The sequence below is a fragment of the Gallus gallus genome, chromosome 8 (genome assembly GCF_016699485.2).
Source record: "Gallus gallus isolate bGalGal1 chromosome 8, bGalGal1.mat.broiler.GRCg7b, whole genome shotgun sequence".
Lineage (NCBI taxonomy): Eukaryota > Metazoa > Chordata > Aves > Galliformes > Phasianidae > Gallus > Gallus gallus.
The window spans coordinates 4,225,431-4,247,666 of NC_052539.1; the positions used below are offsets into that span (position 1 = coordinate 4,225,431).

The window sequence follows — 22,236 nt, forward strand, 5'->3', positions numbered from 1 at the left end:
ATATATATTTTTTAAATGCAGCTGTGGCAGTGCTCCAGAAAGGCCTACCTTAAAATTGAACTAGAAGTGCATTTGTAAGGAGGTGTGGTAGATAAGAAGCTCTAATCCTACTTTTGCCTGAGATGTGGTTTGTATTAAAATATATGTAGAATGCATCAAAGGAATGTTGTATTCTCCGTACTGGGTGGGCAAATATCCGTTACCTTTCAGAGTGAGGGATGCCTTTCTCTGCCCTCTAACTCCTACAGCTGATACAGAGAGCAATGGAGACCATAATGTCATGGTCTGTCAAACTTCTTAAGCTTTGGAGAGTGGTAGAGCCCCTTGGAAGCACAGGCCCAGAAGGAGGACATGAATATTATATAAACCTGAAGTCACAACTTCCAAACTGGTCTCCATGGTGAGAAGTTTGGGGATTTACTTGCCATATTTTACAGGAGGAGTCACTTAAATTCAGACCACATCGTGCAGTTGAGAAGTTGTGTGATGAAACTGTGTGCTTGAGCTGTCTGTCTGTATAGCCCTTGAAATCACTTGCAGTTGTATGGCAACAAAGGAAGTCAGAATCTGTCCCTCTGAGGGTTTGCTTTGTCTGTCAGCCTTTCTCAGGTGCCTGCTAATGTAATGGGGGTTATGAAAAGATTATTCCTACTTCTTTTTATCCTACAGTGTGTGCCTGGATACCAGGGTGTCAACTGTGAATACGAAGTGGATGAGTGCCAGTTTCAGCCCTGCCAGAATGGAGGAACGTGCATAGACCTTGTCAACCATTTCAGGTGTTCCTGTCCACCGGGCACTCGGGGTATGAAACTCAGCAATTAAGTGAATGTTACAAGAATAAACTTTCCTTTCTGACTTGTTTCCTAACGCAGGGTCTAAAGGGAATCCATTTTCTTTGAAGAATGTTCCCAAAGTGCACTGAATCCCTTGAGAACGCATATTTTCCCTTTAAAAATAAATATGTAAATTTGTTAGGCTATGGGATCTCTGTCTTTCTGAGCTGGTTTTTGTTGGTTTTGTTGTTTTGTTTCCTTTCTTTTAAAGGAATGGGTCATGACAGTGCTCTCTGGGAATAGATGACCCCTCTTTGGCAATGGGGATGGAATGGATTGCTATTAAGATGTCTCCCAACTTTATCTGTTTTGTTCCAGAAAATCCAAGGTTTCTTCTTAGCTGAGAAACCGTGATATATACAAAAGGTTGCTTAGTTCTTGCGTTGTTTCCAGCACCCTCGTTTAAATGTTGGCCCTGCGCTGTGCTCTATCCTGGAACCATTTGTGAAAAAGAAGTTCAACGTTTAAACTATTTCAGCAAATTGGAGCTCTTTTAATAGCAGCTCCTAAAAATAAATTAAAAAAAAAAAAAAAATCCAGCTACACAGTGGTGATTTTTAGCAAATCTGATTCCACAGCTTGTTCAACATAATGCTTCTTGAAGGATCACCTTACATTTCCTAGTTGTGTGTGGCCTGATGGTCTTGCTTTCTACCTTCGGAAGTATTGCAGAGAGCACATCTGTACTCATCAGTAAATGTTTGCTAACTTGATTGCTTTTCTCTGAACCTTGCTTCTGAAATCAGTTCAAAGATTTTCTGTTCTTCTGAACTTACTTTTTCTTTCTGAAGTCTCACCTCAATGTAGGCAAAACCATAGTAGGCAAATCATGTAGGCAAAAATCTCCTAACGCGTATTAGATAGAACTAAATTCTTATATTGATACCCTAAGTAAACTTAGTCTAAAATATCTGCCTCCAGCACATGCATATTGCATTCATTGAGTTGAATGTGGCTGTCAGCACATCTCCCCAGTCTGCATAAGTACTTACTTCATTCCAAATCGTGTTTAACAGTTCCTCGTGTTGTGTTATTAATTTGGACCTCCATTTTAAAGGGGTAAAAAAGAACAACCAAAGTTTGTTGCATCTCTACATCAAAGTACGTATTTATGTACTAATTCCTGTGTTGCTAGAATTAGTGATGTACAAAGGGACACCCCTCACCTGTGAAAGATTCTGCATGGTTCAGAATGGGCTTCTAATTCCTCAGTCTTTATTCATTGGGATGAATTACTTTTTGGATGTGACTTGTTTTCCTTTCCTAAATGAAAGGAATTAGAATTGACTGGTATCATTACTTAACGGTACCAAGACGTAGCTTTTGTCCCTAGTCTGGTTTGAAACAAATGCTTTACTGATGCCTGTATCAATATCTTCCTTGTGTAGGTGAATCACTGCACGTGCTGAGGATGAATCGACTATATTAACAGACAAAACTCTTTGCTCAACTTATCCTCTCTGCTCCCTTATATCCATTACACTGTGTGACTAAGGCAGAACTAGCACCAGGCCTTTTCTTTGGACAGGGAACCCGGTACAGGGAGGGAGAAGCTGGCATTCCTAGCAGCATTGGTAGTTTACTGCAGGTCCTCAGAAGTCAAGCTGCAGGAATGGCATGCTGGCCAGGGGTCTGTGTTCTATCACAGTTGCTTTTCAGTTGGTTTGTTGTGTCTTGTTCTGATGGTGTTGTTGAATTTCAGGGTTACAGCCAAGTTAACTGAATGGTTGGAAGCTTCCAGCCTTGCTAGGGACAGCACAGGGCTCTCTATGTTCAGTTATAGGGCTAAATGGAGTGTTTCTTTCATTTTTGTTTTGGTTTTATGCTTTTAATTATGTCCCTAAATTAAGTCAAGCATGAAAGCTGCTAAATACCAGTATGACATGCCATTGAGAGCAGACTGGATCGAAACCACACGCTTCTTAAGTCTGCTCTGAGGCTCACTGTCTGCAGCGGGCATGGCTTGCATTAAGTTGGGATCTTTACCTGGTTATATCTCAGACTGTGTTTCACGTAGTCTCAAAACTTGAACGCCGTAGGAAATGAGGCCGTGACACCCTGTTCTCAGACCGCCACTTCTACTGTTTTGACAGGTCGTCTGTGTGAGGAGAACGTGGATGACTGCATTTCAGAGTCAGGAGGACCCCGCTGCTTTAATGGGGGGCAGTGCATTGACCAGATTGGGGGCTACAGCTGCCTTTGTCTCCCAGGCTTCGCAGGCGAGCGGTGCGAGGGGGATATCAATGAATGCCTCTCTAATCCTTGTAACCCTCGTGGAAGTCTGGATTGCATTCAGCTGATAAATGATTACACATGTATCTGTCGTAGTGCTTTTACTGGTGAGTATTCATAAACATGCTTCCAATTTCAGAGTGGTATCTTGAAAAATGGTGTTCTTTCCCTTTCTGGCAGTCCAGTTATTTAGTCACTTCCCTCTACAATATCTGATTGTTCCTCTGTGCTGTCTCAGTTCTTAAAACACTTCTTTTTTTTTAGGGGAAAAAAATCTAAGACATTGGACTTCCAGAATTGTCTCAGACAAAAGAATCTCCTGAGACTCTTGACTGCCAGTTTTTTTTTGCCAGATACTTTTTTCTCCTTCCTATTTTCACATTGCTGTTCTTGACATTGTAATTGTCTGTGTCAGCTTCACTTCTGCAAAGCAGCATATGAATTTTCTCTATAAATCAGTGTTATAGTATCCATAATTAGCTTTTAGCCTCCTTTTGTAACCACCCCCCCCCCTTTCTTCCTTATGTTGGAGATGTGGTCAGGATGGGATACTCTGTGCATGGACAATCTGTGCATTCCTAGCTTATTTATGTGATCCTTCCACAATCCAAATTTGAACCACAGCTTTGCAAAAAAACAAAAAAAAGTCATGCTACACAAGCTTGTCTAGCTCTGTCTGGTCCTCTTCTTTGTCAGTATTACTGCTGTTCTGCTTTCTGCCTCCTGCTGGGCATAAGTTTAAGCTAATAGTCTCCAGATGTGTCTTAACTTTCAGCTTTCCAGATTGCATGTCAGTTTAATTCTCATGTATGCAGTTTTCCTCCATTCAAACCCTTCACTTTCCCTGCTTACCAGTGACCCTCTCTGCATGCTTTACCAATAGTTTTTACTTCTTTTCTTAAAAGTTAAAGATTTTGAGATGTTTCCACTAACTTAGTGATTATAAGATGCAAAGAAGTAACAAGAGTGACAAAAGAAGTTCTTAAAAGGACACTGCTGCAGGACATTAGCTTAACAGACAGGATTCAATACAACCCCTTCTTTGTAGGGGTTGTTGGAACTTTGAAGGGTTCTTTGAAGGGTTGTTGGAACTTGCAGCATGGGGGGCGCAGACCTGCAGCTCCTTAAGGGGAAGAGGCAGAGCTGCTGTGTCTCAGACATGAAATCTGTCTGGAAATGTTAGGCACAGAGGGGGGAGCATGTCTCTTCCTCTGGCTGTTTGTCTTCTGCACATTCCACGTTGACCCTTCTGCCTAGGAGGAGATGGAGGTGGCTTTGCTGTGGTTTCTGACTAATAGGATGCCAGATCTCTGTTGGCCATCCTGCCCTGTCTGCTTCTGTCTCTGAGCAGTCAGTTTTGGCTGCACATGTGTGGAGACTTCTATTAATATTTTCCTGGGAGGTCCAAGTCATGTTCAGGTCATCCTTGTCTTTTCCAATGCTGGCGCCCAAGTTTTCCTCTGCATGCTGCTGTAAACTCCAGTCCATGCAGCCAGAGCCTCTCTGTCCAGCTGATGAGCATAGGAGGCTCTGCTTGCTCACCCTATTCACTGATGCTGCATCTGGTCCTAAGGCATAATTTTCTCCCAGGAAACCAGATGCAATATGTAAGATGACCTACGAGGTGTTCAGGATTCCTTGCCGTGGCCAGTTTGGCACCTATGTTACTTCCAGGGGCGGTTGGTACTGAAGACATTCTATGCATTCATTTGTCCTTGCAAGACACTGGGAGTTGTTCACTCGGAGAGTGATTTTGCCTTTGTATTCATTAAGCATCTCCCTAAAAGTAAAGAGATCTCAGGGAATCTTCAGCCTCTGTGCTTGGATGATTTGAGGGTGACGGCAGCAAACAGTCCCTGCGTTGTGTCACGTGTTCTTAAGGAGGCAGATGAGATGGGCTGTGCCTCCAGATAACCCTTTGGATTTTTGGGGCTGTGCCTTCTTCAGCTGCTACTTAGGGAACATATGTTATCTGAAGAGATGTGCTTTACCTTTTCCAAGGGGAAAGCTTCACTGGAGTCTTTGCCTTGTTGGCTGTTAATGTGTATTTTGCTCAGTGATGGTTTTATGATGCGCACGCATGCATTCCTCTGATCGTTTCTCTCCGTGTGTCTCCATCACAGGTCGTCACTGTGAGAGTGTCATAGATGTGTGTCCCCGGAAGCCCTGTCAGAATGGAGGCACCTGTGCTGTTGCCAGCAATATGCCGGATGGGTTCATCTGCCAGTGTCCTCCGGTAAGTGCTGTGTCCTGAAACAGCATCACCTGCCTCAACTGCAGGGTCCTCTGGCTTACAGTCACATTAGCTTCATTAGGCCAGCATTGGTTGAGGTGGTTTTCTGTAGTACTAGAAGTTGTGTCCTTGGACAAACTGTACACATCTTTCAGTTTATCTACTGGAAACCAAAGGTGCCATAAGAAAAGGACTGTCGAGAACAAGGTTGCATGGCACACCTTGCCTCCACCGCTGGGAATGCTGAAGTATCGAGCCTGACCATTTTCCTTTTTTCCCCCTAGGGTTATTCTGGAGCAAAATGCGAGTTCAGCAGCCACAGTACTTGTGGGCAAGTGAAATGCAAGAAGGGCGAGCAGTGCATCCACACATCTTCTGGTCCGCGATGCTACTGCCCAAGGCTGGCTGTGGGAGAGGAATGCCAGACCAACACAGGCTGTGCCAGTGCCCCCTGCCAGAATGGTGGGAGCTGCCACCCTCGTTCTCAGCCTCCGTACTATTATTGTCAGTGCCCTGCTCACGCCCAAGGCAGCCAGTGTGAACAGCTCGTACATCCCAGCCAAGAGCCTCTGGGATGTTTGGATTCCCAGTGTGCGGAAAAAGCGAGAGATGGCTATTGTGATGAGGACTGTAACACTCACGCCTGCCAGTGGGATGGAGGCGACTGTTCCCTGACAATGGAGGATCCTTGGGCCAACTGCTCCTCTTCACTGCGCTGCTGGATGCTTTTCAATGGACAGTGTGACGAGTTCTGCAACACACCCGAGTGCTTGTTTGACAACTTTGAATGCCAGCAAAATAGCAGAATGTGCAAGTAAGGCTTGATCCTGAGGCTGGTTTCTTTGTGTCGCTAATATATCTTCTGCTAGTGCTTTCAACAGTGGGTGCACTTCACACCTGGTGCCCCAGCCTCCTCCTGCTTGGTGAATGTGTTGTGCTTTCTGTGCTATGTAAATAGCAGGTATTTCACCTTGTGCAAGATTCTAGTCGTTTTACCTCCTGCCCTGAACCCTGCTCATACCTGCAGCATCTGTATTTTTGTCCTAGCTGTTTGCTGCCTCCGAATGTGCTTTCCTGCTTGTTTGTCATGCTGCTTCTTTCTCTTCAGTTAATTACAGTAAATGCTACAGTAGGTGATGTTCCCTTGGGGAGGCAGGAGCTGATGTAGCTTTTTTGTGATAAACGGAATGAGCTCTTTTCTTCCACTGGTTTCAGAATAGAACCATCTCTTCTGGGATCTGCTTTATACTTCCTGCCACCCATATGCTGGGGTTGCATCTTTTCTCTGTATCCCGAGCACAACTGTTATTTCACCTCAACCACAAATAGATGTAAAGCGTAGGCTCTAGACTGTTGGTATATTATACAGAGTGTGAATGTCCTGTGTGCTGCCTGTAACCTTCTTGCTGTTCTAGGTATGACAAGTACTGTGCTGATCACTATGGAGATGGCCGCTGTGACCAGGGCTGTAATAGTGAGGAGTGTGGCTGGGACGGTCTTGACTGTGCTGGTGACAAAGCTGAGAGGCTGGCAGAGGGGACCCTAATCATTGTGGTCTTGATGCGCCCTGATGAGCTGCTGCGTGATGTTCGCAGCTTCTTGCGTACTTTGGGAACTCTCCTCCACACCAATCTGAGAATTAAGCTGGACTCCCAGGGAAATCCCATGGTATTCCCATACTATGGAGAGAAATCGGCAGCACGGAGCCGGCGATCCGTTGTGGTTGTTCGCAAGCACAGAGAACTAGAGCAAGAGGTCATTGGGTGAGTGGAAGCCTTTGTGTTCTTTTGGCCTTGTTACGTTGGTGGCTCTTGCTTGTAAGGTGTCTTGGGGCATTCTAGACCACCTGTGGCTGTTGACCAACGTCAAGTTGTTGCAGCTGCCAAATTCAGTGTTTCGAGTGGGAAGGTTAACTTAAAAGACCTCAGTGTAACCCAGTGCTTTGACACAGGTCTCTTTTGCTAACTTTCGTGTCCTCTTACTGTGTTTCTGCAGCACGAGGGTGTTCCTAGAGATTGACAACCGTCAGTGTGCAGAGGATTCAGAGCAATGCTTTCACAACACAGAAGCTGCTGCAGCCCTCTTAGCTGCTCAGGCAATCAAGGGCATGTTGCCTTATCCTTTTGTGTCTGTCCAAAGTAAGTAATTGCAGGGGAAAAATGGCTTCTGCAAGGAAGTTGAGCTTGCAAAATGCACACTCACATCATTGAGCATCATCGTAACATATCTCACTGTTAGGGGTGGTTTCTGGGAGCTAGTTTTTCCATCCTCAGTTACAGAAGGCTGTGTGTGCAATATGCTTATTCTTCTCTAATGGAGGCATCTTCTCCTTAGTAAAGCAAAGTGTGTAAAATCAGATTTGAGATCGTTGCCTCAACTTTCAAAATCTCACTGTACTTCAATTGGAACTTCTAGGCGAACCCTTGTTACCACCGAAGACCCAGTTGCTCTACCTACTCGCCGTGGCAGCTTTGATCATCCTCTTGATTCTTCTCTTGGGTGTGATGATGGCAAAGCGTAAGCGCAAGCACGGTTCCCTGTGGCTCCCGGAGGGCTTTATTCTGCGCAGGGATCCCAGTAATCATAAGCGCAGGGAGCCAGTTGGAGAAGATGCAGTTGGACTCAAGTAAGTTTGTATTTAGCCTACTGACCATGTGTTGGTCAGTGTGTTAGAAGGTTTTAAGAACGTGGCTTATAGGTCTTTCATTAAAGGCACTTAGCATAGGGAAAACAACCCTTAAGCTAAGGCTTCTTAGGCTCTTTCTCTGAATTGAATGCATCCTTTTTGGACAGAAGAGCTTTGAATAACTGTAATCTAATCTGGTTAAGTTTGGTTTTCTGATGCAGTGTAGTTTAGAAGTTAGGTATGTTAGTTGCGTTATTTCCTCCTATATTCGGTGTTACGTTTTTAAGTTGATAGGTGACAACGAACTTCTAACATACGTAGCTCAATGCATTAAATACACGACTCAGAAATAATGGAAAGCTTCAAAAGAAGAATCACATTCATTAAGTTCTGACTTTCCATTGAGTTAACCAAGCTTACAGTTGTAAATGCATAGCTCGCTGTGTAGCTCACACAGTTCTGCGAGCAAGACGTATAGTCAATCTGATTTATGCTCTCTGTGTGGCCTGGGAAGTCAGCATGTCCAGCCAAGCCTGACTGTGTGATACTTGAGATTGCTTGCTAGTCATGGGAGTGTCAGGGCTCAGTCCTCCAACGTCATGGTTGATAACTTGCAGTTGGAAATTACAGAACCTCAATGCTGGATTTGTTTAGGTGGACACCTCTAATCCATGTGGTGCCTGTTGTCATGCAGCAGCTGGCTGATGCTTGTTTCAACCGAGACTGTAGTTGTTCCATTCTAATTTTTTGGCCCCTCCATTTGCAAGCTACCACATCTGCAACCATCCCGTTTATTGTCTCTCAGTCTAGTATGGGTTGTAGTAGTAAGACCTGGCCAGCCCGCAAAATGATGTATTCTTGTTTCTTAGAAATCTATCGGTCCAGATACCAGAGGGTAACATGGCAGATTCTGGACCAACTGAACACTGGGCAGGTGATGGTGGACCTCAGCCAAAGAGGGTAAAGGTAAGTTGCTCCAATACTTAAATATTGCCTCCTTATCCCTCAGACCATTTTTTGGCTAGTGAAGAAAACAGCTACATTAATTTCCAGGTTAATTTAGGGGTGTGTAACATACAGCTAATCATATCTGAGGGGCAAACCCTCTGGTGAACACAGCCACCACAGGCCTGTAGAGAAACCAGGTAACTTCTATACCAATGTCTCCTCACTCAAGCCCTGCTGCACCAAGGGGAAGAGTAGGTTAATGATGATATAATGTCTTGCAATTCAGACCCAATAACATAAGGTGGGACTGTGAAAGTTAGAAATACCAAGCTGATGTAAATAGACACATTTATTAGCTTAAAAAAAGAATCATAGAACAGCTTGGGATGGAAGAAACCTGTAAAGATTGCCTGGCCCAGCCCTCTGCCATGAGCAGACATCTTTCACTAGATCAAGAGAACTTCAGACATTAGTAACTTGGTAAGTTCTTTGAAACACCTGCCTATCTCTTGCTCTCAGACTGAGGACCAGGCCTTGCTCCCAGAAGCTGATGAGCAGATAGATCAGCGCCAGTGGACACAGCAGCACTTGGAAGCAGCAGATGTCTGTGGGAGCACATCACTAGCCCTTACACCACCTCAAGCAGATCAAGAAGTAGATGTTCTGGATGTCAATGTCAGAGGACCAGGTCAGTACTCTTGAGTGTCTCAGGTGTTCTGCAAGTCAGCCACCAAGCCCTCTCTTGTTTCCAATGGCTGAGACTGCTAACGTTTAAAAACAATGTGGGGTATACAGGGACATCAGTAGAACTCCTGTGGTACTTGAGAAAACTCACGTATGTTCCAGAAAAGAAAGCTGGGGAGGTTGGATTGTGGTCTGTAGCACGTGGAATGTTGTGTCAACGGGAGAAAAGAGAGTTCATGTAAGCAGCAGTAGGAGTTCAATGAAGTTCTCTGCGATCCCCTTTACAACAGTGCTTGCTTAAAAGATGTCAGAATGCCTGAATTTTGGAATGCATAGCTCTGCTGGAAGTAACCCCCTACTTCTCTAGCTGGATCGCTGCAGGGATTTACGCCAGACTTTGCTGAAGACCAGCTTAGCAGGGTTTATACCTGAGCTGTATGTTTTCTGGAGTAGATGCAGGGGTGGCCTTTTCCTGAATAAGACGACTTCTGGCAGAGCAGTGTGCCCTGATTAGCAGTGTGTGAGTAATCTGTGCTGGAACAGAGAGCAGCAATGCAGCAAGCCTCACGATGAGTTCTTTTTAATGCATTGATTTATATCTTCAGCTGCAGGGTTCAGTGAGTTGTGTAGCATGCCACAACTCCAAGCTTAGAAAGCACCTTCTTAAAACTCTTGCATACATGCACTCTTAGCAGTGTCAGAAGTCTAGGTGCAGTAAGAACGTTCAGCTGCATCTTGTAGTTGTGGCACTAAGCCTTGCAATCTGGTAATGAACTGCGTGGCTCATCTACTCATCCATTCCTGTGTTTCTGAGGGGTGTTTACCAAGAATATTATCCTCATTAGAAGGAGCTGCAAACACAGTTCTTGTTCATATGCTGAGAGTTTGTTCTCATAATCTTGCTATGGTTACTTTTTATTGGATTTTGTGGGAATGTTTCCATGCAATTTAACTCTTCTCTCATTCCCTTTCTATTGTCTTTTCTGCTCCCTGACCTATTAACACTCATAAATGTAAAACACGGGCAAAAAGATTTCTGTGTAAGAAATGTGAGAATGTGAGCCATCTGTTTCTGCCAAATCAAGGCTTTTTTTTTCCCCCCATAAAGAAGCTTCTAGCTGTGTGGCTGGGATAAAAGCTTTCCAAGTGCCGGAGATAGTATTGTTAAGTCTTCAGACTGCTTATTTTCACATCCCCTCCAGACTTTGTCCAGCAAAAGCAGTGGAATAATATGGCCTGTGAGTTGTTTTCCTGTCATTCACATGCTGTGGGACGTGAAGCAAGCTGCTGTAAGCCATGCCCCTCTGCAGTACAAGACACTGAGTTGCTCACTATGGAAGAAATAGTTTAAAAAGTTAGGGAAGTGCTGGAGTAATAAGGAGCTGTAGGATTCCTCAGTAAATGTGGACAGTCATCTGCCCTGGCAATTCTGAGTTGAAGCCACCTCTGTCTCAAGCAGAGGTCTCCCAAAGACTGGAGCTCCTGCTCTAGTAATGCCTCACTAATGCCCCTGGTTACAAAAGATGTTGAGTGTGACCAGCTCGAATGCAGGTGTTTGGGCTGTAGCCATCTGAAGGTAGGTGAGCTGGATCCTGGCCACAGGTCCGGGTGCAGGTAACAAGAGCAGCAGGGAGAGGGAGAGGCAGGTCAGAACACCTCGGTTCCCTGTGTAGATCCGGGTCTCTTGAGGGTGGGGGGGTCCAAGAAGTCCCATCTCCAACAGATTTTACCAGTGGGTTCTATACATCCCAGCTTTCAGTGTATTGTTTTTGTATAGAGTCCTGTGTATCTGGTGAGACTGTGTGCTTCAGCATCTCATCCTTTAAGTTTTAGGTTTACTCAGGGTCTGTCTTCTTGAAAGATAGCAAACCAAGGAGGATTTTTTGTTTCTTTTTGTTTTGTTTCAGTAAAATACTGCTTTCACCTTTGTCTCTTCATGCTGTTCTTCCTGTGTCCCCCAGAGTGGTGAGGACATTCTTTTCAGTGGAGTTATTGTCGGTGTGTAACCAGGGTAATGCAATTTGAGGCATAACTAGTACCACCATCTATAATTAAAACCTATTAACTGTTCCTGTTATATGGCCCTCTTTTTCAGTAGCTAAAACTTAAGTGGTTCAGACTGGAATTTTCCATGCTGTGTGTCTGCCTCCAGCTGGATCCTTTCGAGGCCTTTTCCAACTGTTTCACAGACCAAGCTTGAAGGAGGAAAAAAGGCATTGTGACCATGGCTTTTTCTTAATACTCCAACAAATACTTCATTGTGACAGTTGAACTGGATATGCTTTTTTGCCAGCCTCATAAAACTACCTGCGTGTGGCCAATTTACCAAGCCCCAAAAAGAGCTTCGTGTACCTGAGGGACTCTTTGGAGGGTGGCAGCTATTTTTTTTCTGAAGGATTTAGTGCACTTTGTGGCTGTGTCCCCATCCAGCAGCTGACAGTGATCCATCCAGGGCAAACACAGCCATTGCATGAGACCTTTCCTGCAAGTGATTTTCTTAGGGCTGTGGTGCTAGAGAAAAGGAAGGCTTTCTGTGCTCCATCTCTCTGCTCTTTGTATCAGGGCAGTAGAGAGAAGACCACATCCTGAACTGAATACTGAGAAGTGTTCACGTGGAAGCAGAGCCAGCAGCGGGAGGGAGGGAGAAGCACAAAGAGAGGTATAGCCTTGGGCAGCAAGCAGAGAGGGGCTGCAGACAGGAACGGGTCTTGGAACCCAACCCAGGCCTGTACGTCAGTGCCTCTCTGCCTTCCAACAAACCCTGAGAAAAGAGTTCGTTGAAAGGATGTCTGTGCTCCCATTGTCACCACTAGGAGGAGCGAATGTCCTGCTGCTCAGCCGGGCTCGGGGATAGGGATCCGAGGGCTGCAGCCATGATCTCTGCGGGTGGTTGATGAGAGTCCCGGCTGCAGGACTACAGATCGCTAGATTTCTCTGAAAGCTGTGGAACTGTCCTAAAATAGAGTTAGGAAAGCGTGGCGATCAGAAGTTGGGAAGTGGGGCATTAGAGCTCTCTAAACTACTTACGTCGGGTAGTCATCAACCTACTTATCCGCACGGAATCCTAGCTGTGTGATCACCCCGTATTGCTGTCTGCAGGGTTCATGCAGCCACTTAGCAAAGACAGTCCTCTGTCAAATGAGAGCTGTGTAAAGTGGAAGCTGCTGTCTGTGTGGTCCAAAACATCCCCCGGTCACACGTGGGATAAATCAGGCAGTTCTTCAAAGGGCAGCCTGGTCTGCTGGTTGGCAACCCTGCACACAGCAGGGGGGTTGAAACTGGATGATCGCTGTGGTCCTTTTCAGCGTGGGCCATTCTGTGATTCTATGATTGCTATGAATTTGCTAGCACAGTGTTCCACTCCTGCTGCCACCTCAGTCCCTCTTGCTTCCTAGGCGCCCAGGATGTATGTGTGGCAAGGCAGTGAAATCCATAAGCAAATGTGAGCATTTATTCTTGGAATCTTTAGGTTTATTTACTGTGTATGTCGTAATTACAGGGTGCTCAGGAACAGAAGCACTTGACTCTTGATAGGTTACTGTCAAGCAGTAGGTTAACACCATCACATCTCTTCCATTGCAGATGGATGTACTCCACTTATGTTGGCATCTCTGCGTGTGGGCGGTTCCGATATCAGTGAGGATGATGAAGATGGAGAAGATTCCTCAGCGAACATAATAACAGATCTAATCTATCAAGGTGCCAACCTGCAGGCCCAAACAGACCGCACTGGGGAGATGGCCCTGCACTTAGCTGCCCGTTACTCGAGGGCAGATGCTGCAAAACGTTTGCTGGATGCCGGTGCGGATGCCAATGCACGGGACAACATGGGACGGACTCCTCTGCATGCAGCTGTAGCTGCTGATGCCCAGGGAGTCTTTCAGGTACAGCAATTAAGGAACCCTTTTACAGCAGCTGTAATCTACGAGCCCTTCTCTTGGGTTTCTTCCAAGTCCTCGGTTTTGCTCTGTAGCATTACTGAAAGAAAATAACCTGTCGTCTTCTGTTGTCCAGATCTTGATCCGTAACAGAGTGACGGACTTGGATGCTCGCATGAATGATGGAACAACCCCATTAATCCTGGCTGCACGGCTGGCTGTGGAAGGAATGGTGGCAGAGCTCATTAATTGCCAAGCAGATGTGAACGCCGTAGATGACCACGGTAATGTGGACGTGATGTTCTGGGCTGGGCAGACGTTTGTCATGGTGCAAGCTGGGACGGGTGGGCTTCTGAACTCCCAGAGCTGGGGCTGCTTGTGAGTTCTGTTGCTGAATGGAACACTAGGCACTCCTGTGGACATCCTTCCAGCAGTAATAGACTGAGGCTGCTGCATAGTGCCTTGGTTAGACAGTTCTGGAAGAGGAGCAGGAGAAATGCAGGGTTGAATATGCTGGGATTTTCTGTAATACAGACGTGGTTCTGTGGACAGGTTATTGAAAAGTTAAAAACAAATCAAAGTGCTGAAAGTCCCATTGCCTGTTGGTGATGCAACACCTTTACAACATTACACACTATCACAACATTAGGATTTCCCAAGTGTAAACAGGATATGTTCACGTATGTGAACTGTACTGCTCAGTGTACTCTGTCCATCTTGGGTCTTTAAACAGTAGTTAATCGGTTTGTGTCTGAATCTGTTGGGTTTCTCTGCAGGTAAATCTGCTCTTCACTGGGCTGCTGCTGTCAACAATGTGGAAGCAACACTAGTGTTACTGAAAAATGGAGCCAACAGAGACATGCAGGATAACAAGGTATGGTTTGGGTGTGCTCAGCACAGCTGTTCTTCCAAACTCAAAGCATCTTGTTGCTGTTGGAAGTAAACTAAACTCAGGTTTTCTAACCTGGGTGCTCAGTGCAGGTCTTCCAAAACCAGCCTGTGACTCTAATTCTCCTCAAATACTGAATGTCCTGCAGGACTTTTGGTTTGGGAGAGCAGTTCTCTTTCTTGTTTGGCTGTGTTCTGGGCAGCAGTGCTGTTCTGCTGTCATTGCAGAAAAAGGAATGCAGCGCAGAATTGGTATGTGAGAGCATCAGAGTGGACTGCTGCTGGTATAAAGCAGCTAGGTTCTGGTTAGCTGAGAGTCAGATCTGGTAGCACATCCTGTCATGTTACCAGAGACCACAGTGCAGGGAGGACATGGGGCAGAAACCCTGCTGTGTGAGAAGCACTCCACGCTCTGCAGGCCTCCTGTGACTTCACTGCTGTTAGTATTTGCTGCATCTTAATCCTTGACCTTTTCCTCTGTCTAGGGATTCTGTTTTGTATATGTTGGTCAGTGGATTTTAGGGCTACTGTCAAGCTGCAGTTCTTTACTGGACAGTTCTAGTCCTTCGTGCTTTTTCTTTATGGAGATCAGTGGAAGAAATGCACCGGCTGCTTTTACAGCTCCTTGGAGGACTCATGGCAGAACGGTGCTTTTCCTAATGAAATGGTTTAGTGTGCATTTATCCCTTCCTGATGGTTTAACCCGGGGTGGGTTGTTTTTGGAGGCAATTAATGAGCCAGTACATTAGAGCACGCTTCCTGTTTTTGCCACATCTATAGGAGAGCAGTAGACATAAGTTGGTCCCCCCCGTAATGATGCCACTGAAATCCTTATCTGCGTTTTCAGGAGGAGACACCACTCTTCCTTGCCGCTCGGGAGGGCAGTTTTGAAGCAGCCAAAATCTTGCTGGACCATTTTGCCAACCGAGACATCACGGACCACATGGATCGTCTGCCCCGAGATGTGGCCCAGGACCGGATGCACCACGACATCGTGCAGCTTCTCAATGAGTATAACGTAGCGCACAGCCCCACCGGGCACCCCGGGGCCATGCTGAACTCTGCCCTCTCCCCAGTCATTTGTGGCCCAAATAGATCCTTTCTCAATCTGAAGCACGCTTCGTTAAGCAAGAAGTCACGAAAACCGAATGCCAAAGGCATCATGCCCACAAATCTCACCAAAGACGCGAAGAGGAGAAGGAAGAAGTCCCTCAGTGAGAGCAAAGGGCAGTTTTCAGAGAGCTCGGTAACCCTGTCACCAGTTGACTCCCTGGAATCGCCCCACGCTTTCGCATCCGAACCGACGTCGTCTCCTGTGATGCCATCACCAGGGGTGTTGCACTCATCACCCAGCTCGCTGCTCACCGCTCCGTCGGTGCAGGCTGCGCACAGCATGTCCTTCTCCAACCTCCACGAGATGCAGCCCTTAGGGCGTGGGTCCAGCACCGTGCTCCCATCGGTCAGCCAGCTGCTCTCGCAGCACAGAACCACCCCTCCAAGCAGCGGGCTGGGCAGGCTCCGGCCAGCCAATGTTTCCACCGAGTGGATGAACCGCATGGAGATGAACGAATCCCAGTACAACGAGATGTTCGGCATGGTGCCGCCGGTGATGCATTCGCACCCCAGCGTTTCTCAGCAGAGCGGTTTGGTTCAAGCAGACACGAAGCACCTGGGAGTGTCCAGGGAGTCTCTGCCCCCTATCATGACTTTCCAGCTGGTTCCCAAGGGTGGCATAAACCAGCAAGCACTGCCACAGCAGGCCCAGTCCAACTGCGCTCAGAACATGGCTGGCCCTCTCAGCTCCATGTACCAGATATCGGATTTAGCTCAGCTGCCCAGTGCCTCGTTCTCCATGGCTGCCATCCCTCAGCAGGACGGGCAGGTGCCTCAGACAATCCTCCCAGCCTACCACCAGTTCCAGAGCTCGATGGGGAAGTACCCCACGCCTCCGTCGCAGCACAGCTGTTACTCCTCGGCCACAGAACGGACTCCTAGCCACAACCGGCACTTACAAGGGGAGCACCCATACCTGACTCCGTCGCCTGAATCTCCAGACCAGTGGTCAAGCTCCTCCCCGCACTCTGCTTCTGACTGGTCTGACGTGGCAACCAGTCCTGGTAACAACCAGCGTGGGCCGGCGGCCGCTCACGTGCCGGAGCAGCAGAGGAACAACATGCAGGTGTACGCCTGAAGGCTGGCCAGAGTGGAGCCCGACCGAAGTGGACGTCAGAACTCATGAAGGTCTTCCAGGATGGAAATGAAGAACCGTTTCAGTACCCAAGAGTCTTAATGAGCCCAGGATTTCCTTTCATCGGAGGGACTGTGGTTGCTGTAGGCTTTTATATGCTTTCCTAAGCAGAGGACTGTAGAAGCTGGTGATGGAGAAGACCAGCTGGATCACTTCTAAGCAACTGCCACCCGCCTTGGGTGTGATTGTTGTCTGCACTGGATGCTCCAGTCTGCTTTTAAATGTGTTCCACCGTGTATCTGGGGAGACAGCTCTTCAGCTTAATGCATCTCATGGTTGTTTCTCCCGAAATTTAGCCAAAACCAGCTTTGTATCCTTATTTTGTTACTAGTTTTGTTACCTACATAACCTCTCTCTGAAGCACCTTCTATTAGTTCTCCTTGAGTTCAAGCTGCCTTGTTTTGACACAGCTCAGAGCTGCACCCGCATTCTTAGAGCCCTCCATCCTGCGGCTCTCCCTGCTCAGCAAGCAAGCCAGACTCCCCAGGCCACCTGCAGCCTGAGCGACTGCAGCCACCACCACCTCACTCTGTGAGAACCTTTTTCTTATACGAACCCACTAATACCCCTTTACCATTCTCACTGCCTGCCCCCGACGTATTCCAAGGTTATATATATGCGTAGTCTTCTCTTAAGCCTTTTTATGTTTTTAATCTTCCTCCTGAAAACGCTGCTCTGACCCATCTTCCCCCCGCAGCGGCCTGCAGGCGCATCGCTCCCGACTTGTATGTCTTCCTCGAGACACACCTGGCCGTGGTGACAGCTGACCCCCACTTGTGCCAGGTGTGTCTGTGACAGCCTTCACGTGCTCCTGGACTGGGAGAGGTGCCTGCAAGTAATACAGGTCTGCTGGGAAGCTCTTGGGATTAGCAGGAGCACCTCGAGACCTAACGACATCAGCTCCCAGCGTTCTTGCACAGCACTCCCTCCCCTCCATCCGAGGGTTGCTGCGTGCTGTCCCACTGACACTGTATGCCGCCTCGCTGGGGTGTTAATGAGCGATGTTAACGACATCGTTATATGTCTGCAGTGTGTCCCTGTGTGACAGGAACGGCGTCTCGCCCTTCTGCAGTGCTTTTTCCGCTCCGGTCCTGTGGCAGCACTGCCTTGTCCTGCCCTAGCAACGGGAAGCTGCTGCACTGAGTCCCAAGCAGCCTTCTGGCAGCTGCAGCAGGAGCTGGGCCAGCAGCAGAGCGAGTTGCTCACAAACAGCTCTGTAATGCAGTTTGGTTCTTGGGTTTGGGGCTGTCCTCTGTCCTCAGCTTCAGCCTGTGTCACAGTTTCCTCCATGGGACAGCGATGGCATCGGTACCGCAGCTCCCCCGTGTTTTTGGAGTTAGGCACGCTGCTGCTTCTCCCTTGTCTGCAAGCCAACGCTTCCCCGAAGGGCTGTAAGCCAGGCTGAAGTGGCAGCACACATTCCTGGGGGTGGTCTGCTTCTACCTCTGCAGGGGAACCCTGCAGGCACGTGTTCCAAAGAGACCCGGAGCCGTCGGCTATCGCCAGAGGCCGGAGGTGGCCGCTCCTGTCTGAGCATCCTACCATGTACAGTATTTCTCCCACCTCTCTCCATTCTAATCCAGCGTAAAGCTTTTTCTTCTTCCCATTCCGCTCCATGGTACATGAAGGCAGGGCCTCAGGAGGAGCACGTTCCCGGGGCCACGTTTGGGCTGAAGTTTTTCTTCTGAAGTTGCTTTTCCCGTCGCACTGGCACAGTGTGCACTGTGAAGTTCTGCTGCAGCTGACTCAGATGTCCGGCAGGGCCCAGCGCCCCCGGCCTCTGTTGGAGGTACACGTTTCACTGTGCTTAATGAAGTGTTGCTACATCCGTGCTAAAGAACAAAGGGCCTGCTGGCCCCAAATAACCAAGTGCCTTTTTATATATGTGGCTACCATTTGCAAGATGAGTGCTTTCTGTGGAATGAAGCCAGTTTCGTGCCTGGTGTGTTAATATGATGGCCCTCTGCCTTTTTTTTTTAACTACTTGTAAAGATAATATCTCCTTAAGGTGGTATTTTAACTCGTAAGTTGTAGAGCAACCATTCACACAGCAGCATTTTCCTATATTAATAATGGAAAATATTTGCTTATTTTTACATTTTTTTTTTTTTATAAAAGTCTTTTATGAAAATAGTTGCTGCAAATTGTATAAGCAATTTTTATCCCCAGAATAAAGAGTACGTGCCCGGCGTCTGCCTGCTGCTGCTTTCTTTTGCCCTCCTGGCTGTCGTGGCACAACCTCTGCATTGCAGAGATGGGGTTAGCGAGGCGTGCCTGGTGTGGGGCAGCTCTCAGAGCCCTCATCAGGGTGGGCTCTTTGGGACCAGGTTGGGAGAGAGCTTTTGGAGGCTGAGAGCCTTTTGCCATGGCTCAGCAGCACGCAAACCTCCCTGCATGGCTCCCTTTAGCAGAAGGGTCCTGGGGCCCTCTGTGTGCTGAGGATCTCAGCAGCTGCGTGCGTGCGCTGGGGGGCGGGTGGGGAGGAGCGTTTTCAGATCTGGAAAGTTTCAGACTTGAGCAATTAGAGAACAAATTGTCGATGGCTCCGCTCCTGTGTTTTGAGCAGGGAGCTGCCCCTGCGCCTTAAGCTGAGCGTGTGCTCCCCTGGCGGGTTTTCAGCTGTGGGCTCTGCTGAAGCTGCTCGCTGAATTACGATGCCCAGGAGGGATAACAAAGCTGCTGGGAGGCATTTTCACCGCTTGAATATTAAACTCTGTAGCTCCTTTCTCTTCCGGCAGAGCCAGCTCGACCAGTAGGAGCCTCCAGCAGCTCTCACCCCCCTCCCACAGGTTGCCCCACATTTGGGAGCTGAGCCCTGCACAGCTGCAGCAGTTGGGGTGCTCAGGTTGAGACGTGCCTCGTCCCCTGCGTGCAGAGGGGAGCAGCCTGTGGGAACCTGTCCTGCTGCTTCCAAACAGGCCCGAAGGAACCAGCCAGGCAGGCATCGCGGAGTGAAAGAGGAGTACTGTGGGAGCCTCAGGCTCTTTTGGGGGGTAGTTTCATGCTTTTTCATAAGCGGCGCCCTCTTCCCAGGGCTGCCAGAGCCAGGCCTGCCTGCACACGCCAGGCTGAGCCGCCGCAGTGCTTTGGGAGCCGTAGAAAGCCCTGCAGTGGGGAGCGTGGCTCCAGCCTGGTGGCACGAAGCTCTGCAGCGAGGGCTGCGACTGAGGGAGCTGATGGTCATGGACCAGTAGAGCCTGCGTCAGTGCAGGGCGTGGAGACTCTATCTGATGAGACCGCTATCTGATGCCCCCCCCCAGCCGCAGGCTGTCCCCGCATCCTGCCGGAAGGGTGCCCGGGCAGATCAAACAAGGGCGGTGTGGGACTGACGCACTGCGAGCTGGGAGGGGTGCAGGCCTCGCTGGCTGCCATCCCATCCCATCCTGCCCCATCCCGTCCCATCCCATTCATCACGCTGCCCGCAGGCGCCCTCTCCGGGGCTCGTCCCTGCCACCCCATGCTATTCCAGATGGGCACCCGGCAGGTGCAAAGCTGGGTTTTGTGTATAGGCTGCTGTTTGCTCCGGTAATCGATGCCAATTGCAGGGGGGTTTATTGACCAACTAGGAGAGGTCCTTCCTGTCTTTTCTGGAGTAATGCTGAATGCAAACAGAGCTGAGATCTAGGCGGATTTCCAGCTGGGCTGGGGGATGCGGGCAGTGAGCAGTAAGATTTTTATGATGGCAGTCACCTGAGCTGTGCAAACAGTGACTCCAGGGAGCACAGGGCTATATAGGGCAGCTCCCTCCTGCCCCGCGGACGCGAGGGGCCGTTATTCTTCCCATCTCCGTGTGCCAGGTGAGGATGGGGCCGGCACCAAGCACAGCCTCGGGGTGCTCGGGGGGATGTGAGCTGCCCTTTTGGCACGGGGCACGCTGCAGCCATGCGGTCTTCAGGCCAACTTTTGTTGCTGTCTCTTGGAGGGGAAGATGAGCTGAGTCTGCAAATGATCCCCAGCACTGGGGATTAGCGCGCCTAAAGGGGAGCTGTGCTGAAGCAGCCGATTGCCTCCCCAGCCTGGCATGGACACAAGCTGGGGGAACAGTGATGCACAGTGGCCTTGTGGCCCCAGCAGCCCTGGCTCTGCCCATGTCATCGCTGCTGGGCAGCGCAAGCCATGGGGTCCCCAGCCCACGCGGGTTGGCTGCACCATCCCCCAAAGCACTGCTGGCAGCAGTGGGGCTGGGTCTGCCCAGGGACGCCGAGCCCTGCCCGAGGGACCCGGTGACAACGTGGGATCTTACAGGGGACGCCTTCAGAAGAGAGAAGGATGATGGCAGCCAGGTGTGCCCTTCTGCTGCTGTGCTGCATGGTGCTCCTGCCGGTGGTCGGTGAGTCCCCAGGGGAATGCTCCTGGCTCGGGGTGGGGGCATGGGGCTGAACCCCTGTCCCTGCATCCCCCCTGCTGCCAGGAGCCCGGTACCTGCTGAGCTGCCCCAAGGGCTGGTCCTACTACAAGCAGAGCTGCTTCAGGTATTTCCGCCAGCACCGCACCTGGGAGGAGGCAGAGGTAAAGGTGGTCGGGGTGTGCAGCCGGCTGCCCCCAGCTCTGGCTGTGCCGGGCTCCCGCAATGCCCCGCATCTCCCTGCAGGCACAGTGTCAGAACAGCTACTCTGGAGCCCACCTGGCCTGGGTGGAGGAGCCCAAGGAAGCAGCCACGCTGAGCCGGGTCATCATGTACTACCAGCGCACGCAGCCCGTCTGGCTGGGCCTGCACTACCTGCGGCAGGTGAGGGGCAGGGGGTACCCATGGGGCCGGGGGCAGCGGGGCTGTGCTCCTGACCCCGTGTCCTGCTCAGAGCCGGGACTGGCGCTGGACCCACGGGGTGAAATTCGATGACCTCCGAACGCTTCCTGGGAATGGTGCCCAAGGAGGAAGCTGTGCCCTGCTGACCCGAAGCAGCAGTGAGTGCCCGCAGCCCCCGTGCTTCCTTCTCCTATGGGACCCCTCTGGGCAGAGGGGACCTGGGAGCTGCTGCCCCTCTCCATGCTGACCCCGCGGCACATCTCTCCCGTAGGTTTCACGGTGTGGTCCAGCGCCGACTGTGACCGACAGCACCACTTCATCTGCAAGTTCACACCCTCGCAATGAGCACAGCCCTGTGCCCGCACGCTCCTCCCACCCCACCTCTGTGCTCGTCTCTCTATCTCTCAAAAATACATCTATAAACAGAGAAGCATGTGAGCATGGTGTGCGTCCTGTGCAAAGTCCTCTGCTGCTCTGCCCGCTGCCGGTGGATGTGGAGACCTTTGGAGAAAGGAGGGTTTGGGGACAGTCCCCAGGAGCTGCAGGGCTCAGGCAGGCATGGAGGGACAGTGGTGCCTGATGAGGGCTCCCTGCCCTGTGTGGAGACCTGGGAGATGGGAGTAGTTCCCGTGCACCCACAGCAGCATTGGGGCCAAAGGTCCATCCTGGTGTCATCACAGTGTGCCTCCGTGCATCACGTGTCTGTTTGCTCTGCTGTTTTGGAGATGGCTGTCCCTCTACCCAGCTCGTGTTTGTCCCCTGGAGCAGCCACATGTGGAGAATGACGTGTCCCAGGTGGCACGGCTGGCACCGGGTACCCCCTGCCCTCTGCTCCGTGCTGGGAGGGGTCACACAGCACGGTGACGGTGGGCTCTGCTGCCACCACTGCCCCACAGCTCAGCACTGAGCCATCACCTGG

The 22,236-nt window shown here is 49.6% G+C and overlaps 2 protein-coding genes across 2 annotated transcripts in view; both read left to right on the forward strand.

Moving 5' to 3' along the window:
- NOTCH2 (notch 2) overlaps positions 1–18,763 on the forward strand; it is a 79,027-nt gene extending 60,264 nt beyond the window's left edge. Inside the window, exons 21-33 of the mRNA NM_001252033.2 lie at positions 670–802; positions 2,927–3,172; positions 5,189–5,301; positions 5,583–6,112; positions 6,714–7,061; positions 7,294–7,436; positions 7,714–7,924; positions 8,794–8,890; positions 9,392–9,560; positions 13,139–13,440; positions 13,571–13,718; positions 14,211–14,308; positions 15,170–18,763. Coding sequence (NP_001238962.2) covers positions 670–802; positions 2,927–3,172; positions 5,189–5,301; positions 5,583–6,112; positions 6,714–7,061; positions 7,294–7,436; positions 7,714–7,924; positions 8,794–8,890; positions 9,392–9,560; positions 13,139–13,440; positions 13,571–13,718; positions 14,211–14,308; positions 15,170–16,513 — 3,882 coding nt within the window. The 3' untranslated portion in view covers positions 16,514–18,763. The remainder of the gene's footprint in view (positions 1–669; positions 803–2,926; positions 3,173–5,188; positions 5,302–5,582; positions 6,113–6,713; positions 7,062–7,293; positions 7,437–7,713; positions 7,925–8,793; positions 8,891–9,391; positions 9,561–13,138; positions 13,441–13,570; positions 13,719–14,210; positions 14,309–15,169) is intronic.
- Positions 18,764–20,326: 1,563 nt separating this feature from the next.
- Positions 20,327–21,755, forward strand: REG4 (regenerating family member 4). Its single transcript, NM_001277527.2, has 6 exons — positions 20,327–20,367; positions 20,816–20,900; positions 20,982–21,079; positions 21,162–21,299; positions 21,370–21,475; positions 21,589–21,755. The coding sequence occupies exons 2-6, from the start codon at positions 20,840–20,842 to the stop codon at positions 21,660–21,662; spliced, it is 477 nt and encodes a 158-aa protein (NP_001264456.1). The 5' UTR covers positions 20,327–20,367; positions 20,816–20,839; the 3' UTR covers positions 21,663–21,755.
- The last annotated feature ends 481 nt before the right edge of the window (positions 21,756–22,236 follow it).

What these genes read in the sequence shown, in the direction of transcription:
- REG4 (NM_001277527.2), top strand. Translation starts at nt 20,840, where the DNA reads ATGATGGCAGCCAGGTGTGCCCTTCTGCTGCTGTGCTGCATGGTGCTC. An exon ending in GGTGCTCCTGCCGGTGGTCG is followed by an intron (nt 20,901 to 20,981) that starts GTGAGTCCCCAG and finishes CCCTGCTGCCAG; the next exon opens with GAGCCCGGTACCTGCTGAGC. An exon ending in CCTGCTGACCCGAAGCAGCA is followed by an intron (nt 21,476 to 21,588) that starts GTGAGTGCCCGC and finishes TCTCTCCCGTAG; the next exon opens with GTTTCACGGTGTGGTCCAGC.